This window comes from Phytophthora cinnamomi (genome assembly GCF_018691715.1).
Source record: "Phytophthora cinnamomi strain GKB4 chromosome Unknown Contig24, whole genome shotgun sequence".
NCBI classification, from domain to species: Eukaryota; Oomycota; class Peronosporomycetes; order Peronosporales; family Peronosporaceae; genus Phytophthora; species Phytophthora cinnamomi.
Genome location: NW_027150957.1, coordinates 400,336 through 418,305, shown reverse-complemented (window position 1 = coordinate 418,305; position 17,970 = coordinate 400,336). Strand labels below are relative to the sequence as shown.

The following is a 17,970-nucleotide window of genomic DNA, read 5'->3' as shown; positions in this document are numbered from 1 at the left end:
CCGCGAGCGTTCCTGTGGTATGTTTACTCCTGCTCGAAAGCGACCTTATACACGTCGTCGTAGTAGTCGGCAAAGTGCACTTCCAGGTCCTCGCGCAGGTAGTCTTCCAGCTCGTCAAAATCGCGTTTGTTACCGAGCGGGAGGATGAGCGTCTTGACGCCTGATCGCTTGGCAGCGATGGTCTTCTCCTTAATACCACCCACCGGCAACACCTTGCCCACAAGCGACAGCTCTCCCGTCATAGCGAGGTCAGGCTTGACCGTCCTGTTCAACAAAGCAAAATTGTTAAGCACGTGATACCAGGCACTATCAAGCAGCATAATAGTACGTACTTGTTCATAGCGAGCGAGAGCAGCGCAGTCACCATGGTGCAGCCGGCTGAGGGGCCGTCCTTCGGTGTGGCGCCCTCCGGCACGTGCAAATGAACCTCGTTCTCCTCGAAGAACTTGTTCTCTGAATCGATAGCATGCATCTTGCTACGGGCAAACGTGTGAGCGATCTTCGTGCTCTCCTCCATGACAGATCCCATCTGGCCTGTGGTAATCAGACCCGAGCGGTCGCCCTTCGTGTACACCTTCGTGGTCTCGATGTACAGCGAGGCTCCTCCCATGGCTGTCCAAGCAAGCCCCATAACAACACCCGGGAACTGCTTGTCGAACATGCGGTCTCTAATATGACAACCCATAACAATTTTGTCAGTATCGCTGACCAGGTAACACTATCTGCACAAGAGGTACGTACGATGTGAAGATCGGCTTGCCGACGTATTTCGACAGCTTCTCTGGCGTGATAAGGAAACGGTCCTGGTCTTCCGACACTTCCTCCATGTCCTTGGAACCAGCAGTTGCTTCATCTGCATATTGCGCCTCCGCCGCCGCCTTGGCGCTCTCGATGTCTTCAACAACCTCAAGCGCGACCTTCCGGAAGACCTTCTCCACGTGCTTCTCCAGATTACGAACACCACTTTCGCGGCAGTACTGCTTGACGAGTGTCAGAATAGCCTCATCAGTCAGGCCCAACGACTCGGGTGTTGTCTCTGCCTTCTGCAGACCGGTTTTCTCGCGGGCCTTAGGAACAAGATACTCCTTCGCGATCGCCAACTTCTCCGGCGAGTCATAACCCGACAAACGCAAGACTTCCATTCGGTCGAGCAACGGCCCGGGGATAGAGTCTGTCACGTTGGCGGTACAGATGAAGAGAACCCGAGAAAGATCAACAGGCACATCCATGTAGTGGTCCACGAAGCCGCTGTTCTGCGAAGGGTCCAGCAGCTCCAGTAGAGCGGACGCCGGGTCTCCCTGGTATCCGCGTCCAAGCTTGTCGATCTCATCGATCAAGATCAAAGGGTTGGAGCTCTGGGTCGACTTCAAGCACTGGATAATCTTGCCCGGCATCGCGCCAACGTATGTGCGGCGGTGGCCCTTGATCTCTGCGACATCGCTGAGACCACCCACCGAGAAACGATAGAACTCGCGGTTTAGCGATCTAGCGATAGACTTGCCGATACTCGTCTTACCTACACCAGGAGGGCCGACGAAGCAGATGATTTTACCTTGGACATCACCCTTGAGCTTGGAAACCGCGATGAACTCCAAAATGCGCTCCTTGATGTCCTTGAGACCGTAGTGATCCTCATCCAGGATCTGCTTCGCCTTGGCGAGATCAAAGTTTTCCTCGGTAGCCTTTCCCCACGGCAGTTGTGTGAGCCAGTCCAGGTAGTTGCGGGTGACATTGAACTCGGACGAGTTCTTCTCCAGCATCGACATCTTGTTCAGCTCGTCCTCCACCACCTCGTTCACGCTGGCAGGGATACTTCCCGGCGCAAACTGCGCCAGACGTTCGCGGTACTTAGCGATCATAGCGTCCTTGTCGTCCTTCTCCATACCAAGCTCCTTCTTGATGGCCTTCAGCTGCTCCATCAGCAAATAGTTGCGCTGGTTCTTGGACACCTTCTCCTCCACCTGCTCCTTGATGGTCTGCTGCACCTTGCTGAGCTCGAGCTCCTTGGTGATGAGCTCCAGCGCCTTCTTCAGCCTGGCCTCGCAGGACATCTCCTCCATCACCTGCTGCAGCTCCTCGCCATCGGCCGACGTCACGGACGCGGCAAAGTCCGCCAGCTTGTACGGGTTGTGGATATCGATGCGCTGCGAGAAGTACTGCATGTGGTCCTTGAACAGCGGGTTCATCTTGACGATCTCCCTCAGCGTGGCCACGATCTCGTTCGAGTAGGCTCGGATGAGCTTGCTCTTGGGGTCGAACGGCGGGTTGTCCAGGTTGCTGATGTTGACTCGGATGGGGGGTCCCTCATCTCGAATGTCGTCGATAGCGATGCGACGCTGCGAGACCATCAGCACCTGCACCGAGTTGGCGTCGAACGGCAGCATGTTGTCGATGCGGGCGAAGCTGCCCACGTGGTGGATCTCGCTCAGGTTCTTGACCAGGTCCTCTCCTCCGCCGGACTTAAGCGGGTCGCCGCTCGATTTTTTCAAAAAAACACCCACGTACTTCTGGCCGCTCTCCTTCAGCGACATGAGCGCCTTCGTCACCTCCGGATTCGTAATCGTCATGGGAAGCACAACGCCGGGGAAGAAGGGGCGGCGGTGCGCCGGCATGGCCAGCACGTGCGGGTACGTGGGGGCGTTGTCGCCCTCGCCGACGGTGGCCAGGCCGTTGTCGATCACGACTTCGACGCCGTCGTCATCGTTCTCTTCTTTCTCTTCTTCTTCTTGTTTCTTGTCGTCTTGGCTGGCGCTGGAGTACCAGGCGCGGAATATCTGCGGCCCGCGAGCGAACGGGTTGGGCGTCACGCGCTGCGCTGCGAAGGCGGGAGCGCGCTGGAGACGCAGCGAGTGGACTGCGGCCACGTGGGCGCGAGGACGCGCCAGCGCGAAGCGACGCAGCGCCGCCGTCGCCATGATGACCGGAGGAGCGGAAGTGATTGTGCGGATCGGAGGTGACGGCGATGATTGCGTAGCACACACCAACGTTCTCGAATGTTGGGGATGTCACTCGAGTGGGGCGATATTGTGACTTCAACTTTCTTGAAGGATTAGTGTGGTAAGTTACCTAGCTGAGCTCGTCAAGGTGCTGCAGCGCGTGCTTGAGTTGCTTGAGTTGCGTGAAGTAGTGGTCCTTCTCGTTGGAGAGCTGCTGGTTCTGAGATCGGAGGACTTTGACCTCGCGAACCAGGATTTTGCGTTGCGAGCGGACTTGGGCCTCGAGATCCTTTTTCTCCTCGGTCAAAAGCTCCACCATGTCCTGGATGATCTGCGAAAAGCATTGGGGATTGAGAGTGGTGAGTACGATGAATTTTCCACTGCGTTGATGTTGTTCGAGTGAGCTTACTCTGGTCTTGGAGGCGTGCTCCTCGTGAAGCTGGGCAATCTCCATTCGAAGTCCGTTGTTCTGGTGCGCGTACTCCTGCAGCGCGGTTTCGTACTCCTGCGTCTTGGCATCCAGGAAGCCGATGATCTCGCGGTCCAGGCCCGCCTGCTCGTCCTTCTTCGCTGCCGTCGTCATGCTGTTCGCAAGCGTGTCTTCTAGGTCCTTCAGTTTCTCCATCAGGAAATCGCGCACGTTCTCCGCGCTGTACAGCCGAGCAGCTACGTCTTCCTTTTCGGTTTGCACTTGAGCTAGATGCGCCTGCACGCATCGAGTATGTGAGGCGTGCGTTGATATCTACCAAATATAATATACACGGCGCTCACCTCTAATGTCTTTACTCTAGTCGACATGTCGTGGAAGAGCTTGATCTGGTCGGGTTTTAATGACTTTACGATCGCATCCACCTTTGATAGCTGCATCGAGAAACAAGCGCACATTCGTGTTAGAAAGCGGCAGCAATCCGCTACAGAGTCAAAGAGGTTTACCTTGTCTTTCTCGGATGAACCTATGAAGCTTAGGCCGCGGCTTTTCGCTTGCTTGCGCGTTGGAGGTGACGGTAGTCGTTGCTTTGACGTACCAGGAGGAACTCCGTTCGCCAACGTGCTTGGTGTCGTGACACCAAACATCACATTCACCCTCCTGACTAGCACTCTATCGGTAACGCTCATCGCGACCATGCTATCTTCATCCAAAAACGAAAACAGCTTGAGCATGATCTTGTCTGGTAACTGCGAGAACACGTTCTCCTCCTGCTTCACGGAAGTCACCAATCCTTCCGGAACTGGCATCGCCTGCACCGGCGCGTGGCCAACTCGTGGCGGTATCCTCGGGTGTGCCGCAAGTTTGGCGGGCACCGAGCTGTTCTTCCTGAGAATGTACTGGATATCATTAGCTCTTCGCAGCTCCCGGATCTCGCGTTGAGCGCTCGCCAGCTCCTTCGACAGCTGGCCCGTCAGCTTCAGCTGCTCCTTCGCCTGATGCAGCTCCTTCTCCACCCTGCACCACAAACAACAATTTAATCATTCCGCGCAACCTCAAAGCTTCACTGGCAGCCACGCACACTTCCTTCTTGGCGAGCTCCGCCGCCACCACCGACAGATGCTCGTTCAGCCTGCCCATAATCACCCGCCCTTCCTGCTCCACCCTCACCGCATACTCGTAAGCCTGCACAGTGACCACAAAGGCACCCAAAGCTGCAGTCAATTCCCCTGCACCGAGCCGTCTCAGTCCTCGTCGGCCGGACCTGCTGCCTCTCCTGGATCAGCTCGCTTTCGCGCTCCTGGAACTCCGTCAGCGAGCTCTCGGCCGCCGCCAGCCGCCGCCTGAGCCTCACCAGCTCGCACTCGTGCTCGCAGCTCTCCACGTCGTACACCATCTCGTCCAGCACGCTCTGCACCTGCGAGAAGGAGCGGGAAAAGACGCAATTGTGTCATTAATTTTCTAGGAGGTATTGCTGCTCCCCCCGTTCACTGCAGCGAGTGCAGCGCACCTCGGTCAGCACGAGACGGTTGTATGTGCATTGGGCCTCCTCATTCTCGATGGTGCGTCGTGCGAGGCTGCTCGTGAGCGGCAGCATCGTCCGCATGGTGCCGCGCCCGAGTCGCTGTGATCCCGCGGCTTCAATTCGATGAAATGCGTAATTATGTAGTCACACATTAAAAACCGGTTGAATAGCTTATGGTCCGAACATGACATATAGGAGGGTAACAATGTAGCCGTTACCAAGATACACTTACTTAACAGTAAGGAAGGTATCGTTTCGTAAAGACTTGCACACGTATATTTTGCATGCCAGAGGCGGTTGTGAGAATGCGAGGTGTCTACGACATATCCTGCGACTTCAGGTTAGCTCGAAGCAGTTATAGTGACATGTTTGGCCAGGAAATACATGTATCAAAGTTTGTCTGAGAAAGGCGCACTAACGTACTGGAAAATGAGATCTCATCGGCAAAAATCAACTGTCTATCAGGTTAAACACGGTGTTGCTGTCGGTATTGGAGTCGTCTATACGTTGCTGCGCCTTTGCAATGAACAAACCGATTGCTGCGGAAAGAAGAACGACGAACGGTTAGACATTCTGTCGAGCTCTCACTACGACCTCAAGTAGCACTTACGCGATCGAAGCCTGTTTCCTAAGCAGCTTCTGGAGCAAAGTTGCTGTTTTCAGTTGATTGGCGTACAGCTCGCGGAGGTTTTGATTTTCTAGCTCGGCCGCTCTCCGAAGTGTTCGATGCCGTTTTGCCAGATTCTTCCACGCATCAGTAAGCATATCGCTGGAGCGCTTAGTCAAAGCGGAGCCATTCGGTGAAACACACGGCTTGCGGAAGCCTTCAGCACCAAGAAGGCCTCGGTTTTCCAGTGCATCAACCTGTTGTTGCAGTGCTATAGCTTCGACACGCAGCTGTAACAGCTCCAGCTTCTGGAGATCTCTGGAGCGATTCCGTCCTGGTACCGTTAGTTTGGCCTTGAGGCGAATAATTTCCTGTTCGTCGGAGCTTTCTTGGCAGCCAGCTTTGCAAATTACTTCCATGTTGAACGGAGTAGTATCGATTTCAGAAAGGTCACGCGAGGTTGAGCTGCTGTCGCCGCCGACGAAAACCGTTGCCGAACTGTCACCACATTCATCAATTAACGCGAGAGCTGCCTCGAGCGTCTTGATTTCGTCGTTGTACGTCGTCTGGAACATCGGTGTCAGATTGAGAAATTGCAATTGCCACATCGGCATTCAGTAACAAACCAGTGTTTACTTTTCCATATGGAGAAATACATGTAGTGGTGGCAGCGCGTGATAAGCTCATCTAAACAGTCTGGCTCGCTCATCTAATCGACGCAATCAACACCGTACTTGCGTACTTCTAGTAGACTCTACACGATTGCTGCTCATGACGAAACCTCCTGAACACCCTTCGACTCGCATTCGTTGCAAGACGCCCAACTGTCTTAGAACGTCCGCACCGGTGGAGCTCCCTATTCTAAATTTGGCGGGGAAACCATATGAAAAATTATAGATTTGACGATGGCGCATGGAAATCTCACAGCGGTATCGCTGTACTGTACATGTATGCCAGTCATGTGCAGCGTAATGTAATGCCTGGTGCAAAAGCTTTATTGGCGAAGCTGATGGAGAATACTGCATTCAAGGCTGCCGTCGACAGAACCCCTTGCGGTGTGGAGGCGCCTTCTATTCCGGGAGCGTCCCGTCCTGGTCGTGCGGCAAACGATGCCAGATATCGTGCTGGTTGATGCATATGCTGCAGCGCACCAGTACATCGGGTTCTACTTACCCAAGTTACAACGAACGTGCCGGACTCGTACCATATAATACTTAAGTACACCGGTATTTAAATTAGCAGAGAAAAACAAATGCGTCACTCCAGTGAGAAAGGAAACTCTTGTGTTCGTACTAGGTAGTTGAGAATAAGCTAACAGCGGCGCTGACATTGTAAGTGTGTGAAGAGGTTCTCTATTTACGTTTAAAACCTGTAGGAGCAATGGAGTCCTGATATATCTTTGTAAGTTCCCAAAAACTTCGGGCCTACTGCGTGGACCGACATACCCGCAAATTCGTAAAGTAGGTTTATTGTGCCTCAAAGAATTGTTCCACTGTTTCAACCATGTAGCCAAGTCTATCTCAGTGTCGCAACCAAACAATAACCGGGCACTGTTAGCGTCGATAGACACAGCAAGACATGTCTACGGTGCGTACGTTATGGACGATTGCCTCAGAAATATCCTCTCTATCGAGGCGCTACCATTCACCTGGCTGGCGAGGATCTCACAAAGCTGCAGATTCTCCAACTCCGCGTTTCTCCGCAGTCGTTTCTGTTTACTTACCAGGTTCTTCCATGCGTTGTATAGATCGCTGTTCGCGCTCTGAGGGTCTCCACTTAGACCTGAAGCTTTGATACTCGGCCCGTCTTGGCGAGTTTGCTTTTTGAGGACGTCAACTCGGTTCTGTAGTCCTGCTGCCTCCACTCGCAGCTCGAGCAACTCGAGTCTTTGTAGATCTCCCGAGCGATTCCTTCCTGGTAACGACAAATTGGCCTTGAGGCGGAGGACCTCCGGTTCGTCGGATTTCTCTCGATACCGACACCTTATCATATTGTGGTCGCTTGGTTGATGTAGTGGCAGAGCCAGAGAACTGATATCGCCTCTGTCGCACTTAGGGCCAATCCTGGAGTCACCATCGCACTCGTCGATTAATGCCAGCGCTGCCTCCAATATCTTGAAGTCTTCGCCATCCATCGTGACAAAATAACAAATGAGCATACACAGGACCTCATTAAAAACGGTTCTGGGTGAGCGCTGAGTTGCATGATGCAACCTGCATCTGCTTATGCTCGCAAACAGCTATCTGCGTCGCCGTCGCGTGATCAAAATATCTACCGGTTGGTCTGCGGTATCGGTGGCAGGCTATCTATCATGGCACGGCTCTTGCCAGCACGTTTGATACTACATAATAAGTTGTATATGAATATTATAAATATACACTTATCTTCGTTGCTATGCTGGATTATCGGTGTGCTGATATCAAGGCGCATTCGGTGATTGAATCCAAGCACCCCACGAGGTGCACTACTCGCGGGAACGACTACGAGCAGCAAACATCTCAAGAGCGCCTGTAGCTGCTCGTTTCAAATCGATTTAGAGAGGGGAGCGCGTAAAAGGAGCTCATAGCTCGAGTCGACGATTGGATAAAATAATATTACTTCGAAATTACCACCCAACTAAGGCGCAGACCATGTCTTCATACTCAGACGTGTAGGATCGGCTTCTGTAAATACTGTATATTACGACAGCACTCACTACGGTGTCACAGGGTTCTTCACTCGAGTGTATTTAATTAAGTTGAAAGTTGATCTTTTTGGCCTATCAGTGTCCTCTTCTACTGTACTTATTCGAGGAGAAGCGAGCCAGCACACGACTTGAAGTCCCGGATGCTTCGTTGCATTTATGTGCGCAGGGCTGTGACTGGATGTTTGAGATTGATTGATGTACAGTACACATGAACTGATGTACATGTACATAAGGGAATATGCCACTTTAGTGCACTAGAAGCATATTAGTGCACTAATAGAAACGACCAATCACGCCAAAACCCCACGAGCTCTGGTATATTACTGGATGAAATATTCGAAACCGTAAAACCTGCCATTATGTATACAGCTACTGTTGGCTAACTCTCGACCACCCGATTTGTCTCGTCTGCTTTTGCAGTTATTAATAGTAGTACTAGTGGCATGAGCTTAACTATTTGACTACCACTACCAAATTGACCTCGCCCCGAGAATCATGACCAAGAAGCGCGGAGACTACACCAAAAGCAAGCTAAACTCTACCGCAAGCTAATTAAGTGGGTAGGCAAGCGCAAGAAAGGCGAATCGATGGAGTCTCAGTGACGTGGCCCTCAACCACGCCTGACAGCTGAGGCAGAGCAAAACCTTTGTGAGTGGATAATGGGGCGACAGCTTATCGGGAAGCCGGCCAAACGTGGGGAAATCATTGCCAAGGCCAGCACGATCGCTGAGATGACTATGGGCACTGGCGTTGGTAGCGGCTGGTACAGGCGCTTTATGAAGCGGCGCCGGCGTCGATTAAGCAAGCCGCTTGGCTTCACGTGAAGAAAACCGTCCAACAACAGCTTCTCGTCCTCCCACCACCACGCACGAAAGGCAGGAAGCGGAAGACAGCGACAGTTGGTGGGCGATTGCTTACCCGTGAACTACTAGAGAACCTACAAGCAAAGCCTCGAAAGGCACGGCAAAAAGGTTCCCGACTGACACCGGTTCATACGGAGGTTGAAAATGCTCCAGGCGCACCCGAGCAATCGCTGTTTGAAGTTTAGTCAAGAGATAAGACAGACAGGCAAATCAATGTTAGTTACTGTAAGTCAATTGCACACACAGATGAGCAGATAATCATACCTTTATAACAGTGCGTAAAATTAACGTGTCCGAGGGAACTCGAACCCACGACAACCCTACTCCCCGTAGGGGCCAGCGGTGTTAACCGACTGAGCTGTCAGCACTGTCGAAATGACAAATTATTTCCAAGATACATATCCTTTCAATGCTGATGTGTTTGCGTTTTTATCGTGTATTATAGGTTACCTAACCACTGAACGAAAAAAACACTGTCCCAGTTTGAGAAATGCTGGTTCATACAAATACTAAGATAAAAAGGAGCACTAAACTGGCAATCAGCAGGAAATAGGCCATTCACTACAATCCATCCAAACTACCCAATAAGAGCCTCTCCATACCAGAATTAATCTGTGAAAGAGAGTAAACAAACACCTGTCTGGGCATGCATATTGCACACTGAAACTCACAGTAGACTTTCGGCTACCGCGCCTTGACTGATGCCCTTTGAAAAGTGCACTAAATTGGCAAATTCCCTTACATGCCTTGCAGCACGGCATCAGAGTAAGATTTGACGACACCCACGAAACGTGACTTACGCAGGACACTTGCAACGAAGAGGGATCTACAGCCCTATGGGCTACGTACAAATGAATAACCTTGCTCAATTTCACAGCAAAGTTAATATCGATACGGCGGCGCGCAGTTTTGCTCCCTGTGTCTTGTGTCTTAGGACAAGAACATTTTGTGATCACCAACGGTTGCGAACGGTGCGCAGAAAACTCTACTGTCGGAAGTTAGATTCTGCTGTTTTCGCAGTTGCTGTAGAAGTGTTCACTGGCTCAATACAAAAACAACGATTATTTACGAAGATTCCAAGTTCGCGCTAATTGAATTTGGCTTTCGACCAAGTCTGCACGTGGCTATGGCACAGCTGAAGGTGGTGAATTTTGTCGTACGCAAGAAAAAAAACTCGAGAGGGTGTGACGACGTGTCGTGCGTCATATCCGATCTGTTAGTCGCCGACGTGTCGTTGGGCTGCAAACTGAGCGAAGTTGGATCCGTCTCGTTGTTGGATTTGGTGTGGATGAGTAGTTTCCGAAATGCCGAAACTAGTCGCTGCCAGCGGCTCGCTGGACAGTAGCCAAGCTGCGAGCACCACTACTACTGATGATTCTTTTGAATTTGTCTGCGCCGCTCGCTGGTTTTGTATCAAATCTTCTGCGTTATTGTCTCCGTTTGGCGCAGACAAGTTCGAAAACCCACTTGAGTGGTCGCCATACAAACTGCTGTTATTTCTGGAGTAATCCAGAATGCTCAAGAATTTGTCTGCGTCGGCGTAGACAATTAGTACCGTAAAAGTCGCAATTTTGACTGTAGAATACCGACGCAGCGAGTGGCATGTTATGCGGTCCTTAATAAGCTGTGTAATGACATTTGTATTTCCGAAGAGTGCGTTCTGACGAAGAGGATGGTTTGAAAGCAATGTGCACGATAGAGAATCATGGTGATAAACAAGTGATGCGAGCAAAATTCTTCAGTGCGTAACAATCGTGTCGGTAGAGAAGAAAAACAGCGAAATTGCATTTTGAATAGTAACATCGACATCGGAAAAGAATGGAGGTAGCATAGCGAAGCCGATTTCTTCAAATGGTAATCCGCCGACCCACAATCATATCGCCGGCAGCTGCATACCGAGTGTATCTATCCTGAACGCCTGGAAGAGTCTACCCAGCTCTTATGCATATTGCCGCTGCGGAAAGCCCTCCGTTGGAAGAAGAAGAGACATATGTCGAGCCGAATGTGTTCCAATAGCTATGTAGCAACATAGATGGTCGATGAAAGAATATGACAATTTTCTGGTACAAATGGATTAGTGAAAACGTGTCGGGCGCCGCGAGGCCGTGAGCCATCTTGGTCATTCTTCATGTGCCCAAAACGAATGGCTAAAGAGTCTCCCCCCCTGCCCTATATAACCAGAATAGATTGATGCCGTATTTCCAGCTCTGCACGTTAGATTCCAACTGAACAGTAGAAAAGTATAGGCAAACACGGGCTCCGTATTCCCATGTTGCAGCATAGACAGACAGAGGTGTTAAAGCACCGAAAAAGGCAGTGGTTTTTTTTCCTCGGTTACTTTCACACCACTGTTGTAGTTGCGGCGAGCAACAGTCCGCTTCAATCCCTTAAAAAAATACAGTCAAGCCAGCGGCGAACTCCACACTCATTAGACGTCCATAGGCACGGTATAAGTGAAACAAATTGGAGCACATAGCTCCAGTTACGGTGGGAATGTACCACTGTCTCCTTACCTGTAGCGTTACCGCTGTTGGCCTCAACTTGGCTGGTGACGTCGCAACGATCATTCAACGTGGTTCTGGTGCTGATGGTGGGCGTGCCTCTTCATAGTCTCCACAGCACTACGGATTCATCTCAATTAGGTACGAGCAGACATAACGCAGACAAGTTCTTGCTACATATGAGAGTTTTCTCACGTCTTGCTACAAACGATCCGTCGTGGGGATTCGGTGATGGTGCAGTGGATACTTGACACTTTTCGAGGGGTGTAGGCACAAAAGATGTGGTGAATGAAGCTGCTCGAGGCGGGCAGTTAGGTATATTGCAGCTTCCAGAAAGAGATAAAGCTATTGTTGGCATTCCGTGAGGTGTGTAACGGGGTTACACGCACAAGTGGCTACAAGCCACTTGTGATTTTAACAGATAAGATATCTCTTAAAACTTTTAGATACTCCCTCACTTTGGTGTAAGTCACACCAATGGATACATTGAAGTGGGCCACCACAATGAGTGGTCCACCTACCCAAAGATCCTATTGGTAGAAAACAGCATATTTCCACTGTGGTGTTGGGTTTTGATTGTGAAGCGAGAGCGCCACGCCAAGGTCTAACGGCATCGAGGCTTTGAGAGGAGAAGACTGAGGTCTCCTATTGGCTGCTCACATTTACCGCGCCAGAGTGACAGGAGACTAGTTAGTGACTGTGGGTCCTAATAAATTCCCGCCGATCCTCCAGGTAGGCATAGTGGATACCCTTTTTGCCTCTTATTAGGAATCCGGACTTAAGACGAATGCTCGTCCGGTTGTAGGATCAGACCGAAAGCTCGGTCAACACTAGATATTTGTATAGACATTAGGAATTAGTTATAGTCGAGGCCTCACCGCCTCTAACTATTAAATCAGAGCAGAATATTCCCCCCAAGCCATCAGGGTCAAGTCTGTCTACGGTAAGTCTAGCTAGCTTAGCTGTAGGGTCTGGATACGCTCGGCCGACGCGGGGTATGTCTGCCGGTGAGCTTAAGGTACATTGACCGAGAGTTCGCCCTGGTAAGGCCAAGAGTGGATAGTGGTCGAGTGTTGGGAGGTAGAGAGTCCTCCCTGTACGTTTGTACGTTGTCCTGGGCGCGTGGCGTGGCCCCCCAGTGTATTTGACTCTTTGGCCGAGGTTTCACCTCGGTGCCCCTGTCAAAGGCCTTGACCGGCCCGGTACCCTTCCTTTCTGAGGGACCACAGTGGGTTTAGCGCGAAAGCGTTTATATTTACGCACCCCAGCCGTTGCTCGCGGCTGGCGGTGCCTGTGTGTGGGCTCTACCTACCTGACCGATACTTCAACACAAGGCATATTTCCAGCCCGGTGTAAGGGATCGGACCTGGTCTTCAGGTTTAATCCCAACAATCTTCGCCGACCTTTCGAGGGAATCGTGTGTTGGTAGGACTCGTCCCATTTGTCGGGGCTGAGGGACAAGGACTCGTACAATCGTGAATTCCTACACGACAACCGGTGCCGCGACCCGGGACTGGTGTGACCGAGTGTTTGTTGTTACGGTCTGTGTAGGTATTGCCCCTTACCGAGCATTGAGAAGAGGAGGAAGAAGAAGAGAACAAGAACAAGAAGAACAAGATGGCGAACGGTTCCAAGTCAGCGGTACCAGCAACGCCGGCAAAGTCGACGCGCGGACCCACCGAGTACTCGTCAACCGTCGCTAGCGACTTAATGTAGTGGGTCTAACTTGACTCACTACTTTAGCTTACACGTTGCGCAACGTGTATGAGGAAGCGTAAATACTTAGTAATTACTTAGGTTAATTATATTTGAATACACAAATATAAGTTAAGTAAGAAAGGATTCCAAGTGACTTAGATTAGGTAAAATGAGAACTGTATTTGTTTGTAAATTGATCTTCCTCCTAGAACTGCTCAAACTGTGTATCATCTATGAAAGGGGTTGGCAGCGGCTGGCTGTCAGAGCCCCGCTAATATGCATGTCTCTGATTGGTAGAAAGATGCTGCTTTCTACCAATAGGATCTTTGGGTAGGTGTGGACCACTCACTGTGGTGGCCCACTTCAATGTATCCATTGGTGTGTCTTACACCAAGGTGAGGAAGTATCTAAAACTTTTAACAGATAACCTATCTGTTAAATTCACAAGTGGTTTGTAGCCGCTTGTACGTGTAACCCCGTTACACCATCCCCCCCGTAAGGTTAGACGCGCGGGGTCCCCGCACGTCAATCTTTTGGAATTGACCATTCGTCAATTCTCCGCGTTTGGAGAAGAAATCCGCGCTCATTCAACGATGAGCGCGCCTCAAGAAAAGAATACTCCGAAGTCGGTGGAGCGTCCTCTCCATCGATGACTACTTCGAACGCCAGAAGGCGAAGTATGGCGACGTCGTCGACTTCGACGACGTTCAGCTTCTGTTGGTCAACAGAAGCTGCTATTGCATCTTGGACAAACCGAATCACGGCTTGTCTTTTGGTGATGAAGCTGATTACATCCGAGCTGAAGTCATTCCGCTCGCTCTCCGCTAGAGGCCCTGCCTCTGCGTGGTGTTTCGCGGTGTCTGCGCCCTGCGCAGACCCGTGGTCTTTGTCCTTGTTGTTGGGGGAGTCTGCGCCTCGTGTGGTTTGTTCATTGTTGCAGCTGACACTGTGCAAGTGTCAGCGGTTTTCTGCGGCTGCTGTATTGCAGTCGTAGATCCTCCCCCACTTAAAGTGGGAGCCACCACTCCGAGTAAACTCGGTAGACGTGGATGCCGCATGGTATTCACGTAGAACGGTGTATGCCCGGTCGAGGCATGCACTGGCAAACTCTGCCATCGATAAGCACTCGCTCCAGTATTGGAACGAGTGAGCGTAGCTCTTCAAGATGTCGACGAGCACGCGATTCACGCGCTCGGTTTGACCGTCCGTCTGCGGATGATCCGCAGTCGACATCGAAAGTTGGCTCCCAAGAAGCGCAAACATTTCTTGCCACAGGTGCGCTGTGAAGCGCGGGTCTCTGTCCGACACGATGTCGGACGGCATGCCATGGTGTTTGAACACCATGTCGACGAACAGATGGGCCGTCTGCTTCGCGGTCACCTCTGCCGGCACCGCAGCAAGATGTACCATCTCGCTGAAGCGGTCGACGAAGACCACAACACCGGTATTCCCTCCGCTATCCGGGGAAGACCAAAGATGAAGTCCAAAGACATGGACTTCCAACACTCCGACGGAGTCGGTAGTGATTGTAAAGGAGCCTGCGCGAATGGCGCAGGCTTTACGCGTTGGCATACCTCGCAAGCACGGATGTACTTGCGCACCCACTTATACTGGTGGTGCCAGTAGAAATCGCGCGTGAGAAGGACGTAAGTCTTCTCACGTCCGAGATGTCCCGCAGTCGGGGCATCATGATACTCGTACATGATCCTGAGTCGCAGGTCATGGTCATTTGGCACGACAACGCGATCTGCGTTGTCGTCGACTGCATTGTAAAGCAGTAGTCCGTCGTGCACACGAAAGCGGTGTGCACGCGCTCGAAGGTGCTTGGGCAGCTTCTGACGGGACTTGTCAGAAGGCGCTGTGCCATAGGCCAGCAAGAGCTTCGCGTCCCCGTCGTGCGCGTACGCGGCCTTCACATCATCCAACAGAGATGATGTGGGTTTGCTCGATCGCATGGCATCAATGGCATTGACGTCAACAGCTTCTGCGTAGTTTGCCCGACGTGATAACGCGTCGGCCACTACATTCAATCTTCCGGGTTTGTATTCGACCCGGAAGTTATACTCCACAAAGAATGAGAGCCATCTCGCCATTCTTTGTGATATGTGTGGTGACTTCACTGCGGTGCGCAGTGAAGCATGGTCGGTGTAGACAACAAACTGTCTACTTCCAAGCAAATACACTCGGAACTTTGCGAGTGCGTACTTCATGGCAAGGAGTTCCTTGTCATGCACCGGGTAGTTGCGCTCAGCTGGTTTCAGCTGACGCGATTGGTAGTAGACGATACGATCACGGCCCTCGTGATCGCGCTGCATCAACGCGCATCCGATCGCGAAGTCGGATGCGTCACACGCTACGTGAAATGGGCGATCTTGGTCAGCCACTGCCAAGCTCGGTGCCTCAGTCAAGCCCCGCTTGACTGCATGGAATGCCTTTTGGCAATCGGCTGTCCAATTCCACACAGCTTCCTTCTTAAGAAGCTGTGACAGCGGGCGGATCTTGCCCGCGTAATCCTCCACGTACTTGCACAAGTACGTGGCCAAGCCAAGGAACTGCCTCAGTTCCTTGACACTTGAAGGCGTTGGCCATTCATTTATCACTCTGACCTTTTCCGGGTCAGGGCGAACACCATTCTTCCCTACGAGACACCCGGGGACGGGTATCTCGCTCGCCCCGAAGATACACTTCTTCAGGTTCGCGTAGTGCTTCCGGAGATGCACCCTGTGCATCTCAATGTCGGTCTTCCCGTCCACAGCTCGGGTGTGAATGAACACATCATCGAAGTAGCTCGGCACAAAGTGGCACACCGAGCGCAACAAGTGCGTCACGCACCTGTTGAAAGTCGCAGGGGCATTCTTAAGCCCCAGTGGCATTACTAGCCATTCCCAGAGCATGCCGCTTGGCGTGCTCACTGCCGTGAGAGGGATATCGCTCTCACGCATTAGGATCTGATAGAATCCATCGCGCAAGTCGAGAGCACTGTAAACGGTGCTCCCGGCCATCGAATCGATGATAACATCTTTTCGCGGTATCGGCGTCTGCGCCGGTACCGTCGCATCGTTCAGCTTGTTATACGCATGAACGATGCGCCATCCGCCCTGTGGTTTTTTGACACAGAACGTCGGAGCACTGTGCGGGGACTTTGGTTCCCGCACTTGTCCTGCTTTGCGACGACTTTCAACGAAGTCGTCGATCGCTTTTACCTGCTCTCGCGGCAGCGGCCACTGCCGCGTGACACAGTACTTCGTGCCCGGCACGAGATCAATCTCGTGCTGAATGCCCTTATCCTGCGGAAGCTCCGCAGGAATCTCTTCCGGGAGTACGTCTTTGTACTCCCTCAACAATCCGTAATAGGGACTCGACTTTAGCGAGTCCCAACCCTGTTCCTCGAAGCACTTTCGCTTCGTCTTCGCACTGAGAGTGAAGACACTCTCAGTGGTACTTCCCATGACGAGCTGTCTCAGCTCTTCGCTCTCGCTCTGCGTTCTTTCGCTGTCCGAAAGAACGCAGACCTGCTCGATGCGTCCATCGTGCAAGTCGCGCATGAAGCGCTTCCAGCTCATGGCTGGAAGCGAAGTCAACTCCGACGCCGTCGTCGGAGGATTAGCGAGTTCCATCTCACGATACTGGAATCCAGTATCGGTGCGCGTCAAGACGTTCAGCGTCTCGACGTCCGGCGTCACCGCCCCAGTCTGCCCAGCAGACTGTTCTTGTTGCGTCTCGGTCCCCGACCGAGACTTGCGCAGCGTTCTCCGCTGGCGTCGTCTTCTTGTTGTGCGGAGCCCGGCTCCGCACAGTTGTTCTTCTGGTCCAGGCCCGGCCGTGGACAGTCGTTCGCCGGCGGACCCTGTCCGCGGGCGCGCGGTATCAAGCCCGGCTTGACCGCATGCAAATTGCGTCAGTGCGGTACGTTTGCAACCGTCCGCACTGTTTGCAGCGTCAACTCCCTTGATACGCCTTCGTCACCTCGACGCCAGTTATTGGCGGAGCCCCTCATGACCGAGGGTGCGTCGGCTCCCGGAGCTGACGCGTCGTTGTCGACCTGACCTCTCCGGGCCAGGGACTGTCCCTTACACGCTTGAACGTGGGTATTGGTTCCCGGAACCAGCACATCTTTTTCTTCCGACGTCGGCAGCATTGCCGACGTTGGTCTCACTTTTGCGCGCCCTCGCGCACTTCCTGGGCACTCCGGGACAGCAGCATTAAGCGCTGCCTCGACTGGTGAGCCGCGCGCACCTGCTGGTGCGTGCGCTGCGGTAACAGGGCCATCGCTCTCTGTTCCGCAGTCGCGACCGAAGCGCACGAGCGTGCGCTTCTTCCAGTCAATTACCGGATCATGCCGTGCAAGCCACGGCATGCCCATAACGACGTCGAACTTATCGTCCAGGTCCAGGACGATAAAGTGTTCGACAAACACTCGTTGCTTGTACGAGAAGCGCACGTTCACGACGCGCTTCTCGGTCTTCACGATGGCACCTGTTGCAATCGAACTTCCAGAAGACCTCGAGGTACATTTACCTCCTCGAAGTCAAGTCTCGACAGGCTTCGTAGTCGAACAAAGTTGCTCGACGCGCCTGAATCTACGAAGGCTCGAAGAGAGTCACGCGCTCTCTTCGAGTAAACCTTCAAGATGACTAGGTTCGGCCTGTCATCTTGTTTCTTGCAGTGAGAGCTGGTCTCACTGGGGGCTGCAGTCCTCAGTGTCGCGTGCCCGATGTCGGCACGCG

The 17,970-nt window shown here is 52.3% G+C and overlaps 3 protein-coding genes across 3 annotated transcripts; all 3 read right to left on the bottom strand.

Moving 5' to 3' along the window:
• Positions 1 to 23: 23 nt before the first annotated feature.
• On the bottom strand, positions 24 to 2,915 carry IUM83_15258 (ATP-dependent protease La; the record flags this gene model as incomplete). The annotated part of the gene is made up of 3 exons (XM_067940062.1): positions 24 to 264; positions 333 to 668; positions 742 to 2,915. The coding sequence occupies 3 exons, from the start codon at positions 2,913 to 2,915 to the stop codon at positions 24 to 26; spliced, it is 2,751 nt and encodes a 916-aa protein (XP_067794540.1).
• Positions 2,916 to 3,066: 151 nt separating this feature from the next.
• Positions 3,067 to 4,969, bottom strand: IUM83_15257 (uncharacterized protein; the record flags this gene model as incomplete). Its single annotated transcript, XM_067940061.1, has 7 exons — positions 3,067 to 3,267; positions 3,346 to 3,642; positions 3,708 to 3,797; positions 3,870 to 4,380; positions 4,445 to 4,548; positions 4,628 to 4,780; positions 4,874 to 4,969. The coding sequence occupies 7 exons, from the start codon at positions 4,967 to 4,969 to the stop codon at positions 3,067 to 3,069; spliced, it is 1,452 nt and encodes a 483-aa protein (XP_067794536.1).
• Positions 4,970 to 5,494: 525 nt separating this feature from the next.
• Positions 5,495 to 6,070, bottom strand: IUM83_15256 (uncharacterized protein; the record flags this gene model as incomplete). Its single annotated transcript, XM_067940060.1, has 1 exon — positions 5,495 to 6,070. One exon carries the CDS (start codon positions 6,068 to 6,070, stop codon positions 5,495 to 5,497), a length of 576 nt encoding a protein of 191 aa, XP_067794537.1.
• Between the last annotated feature and the right edge of the window lie 11,900 nt (positions 6,071 to 17,970).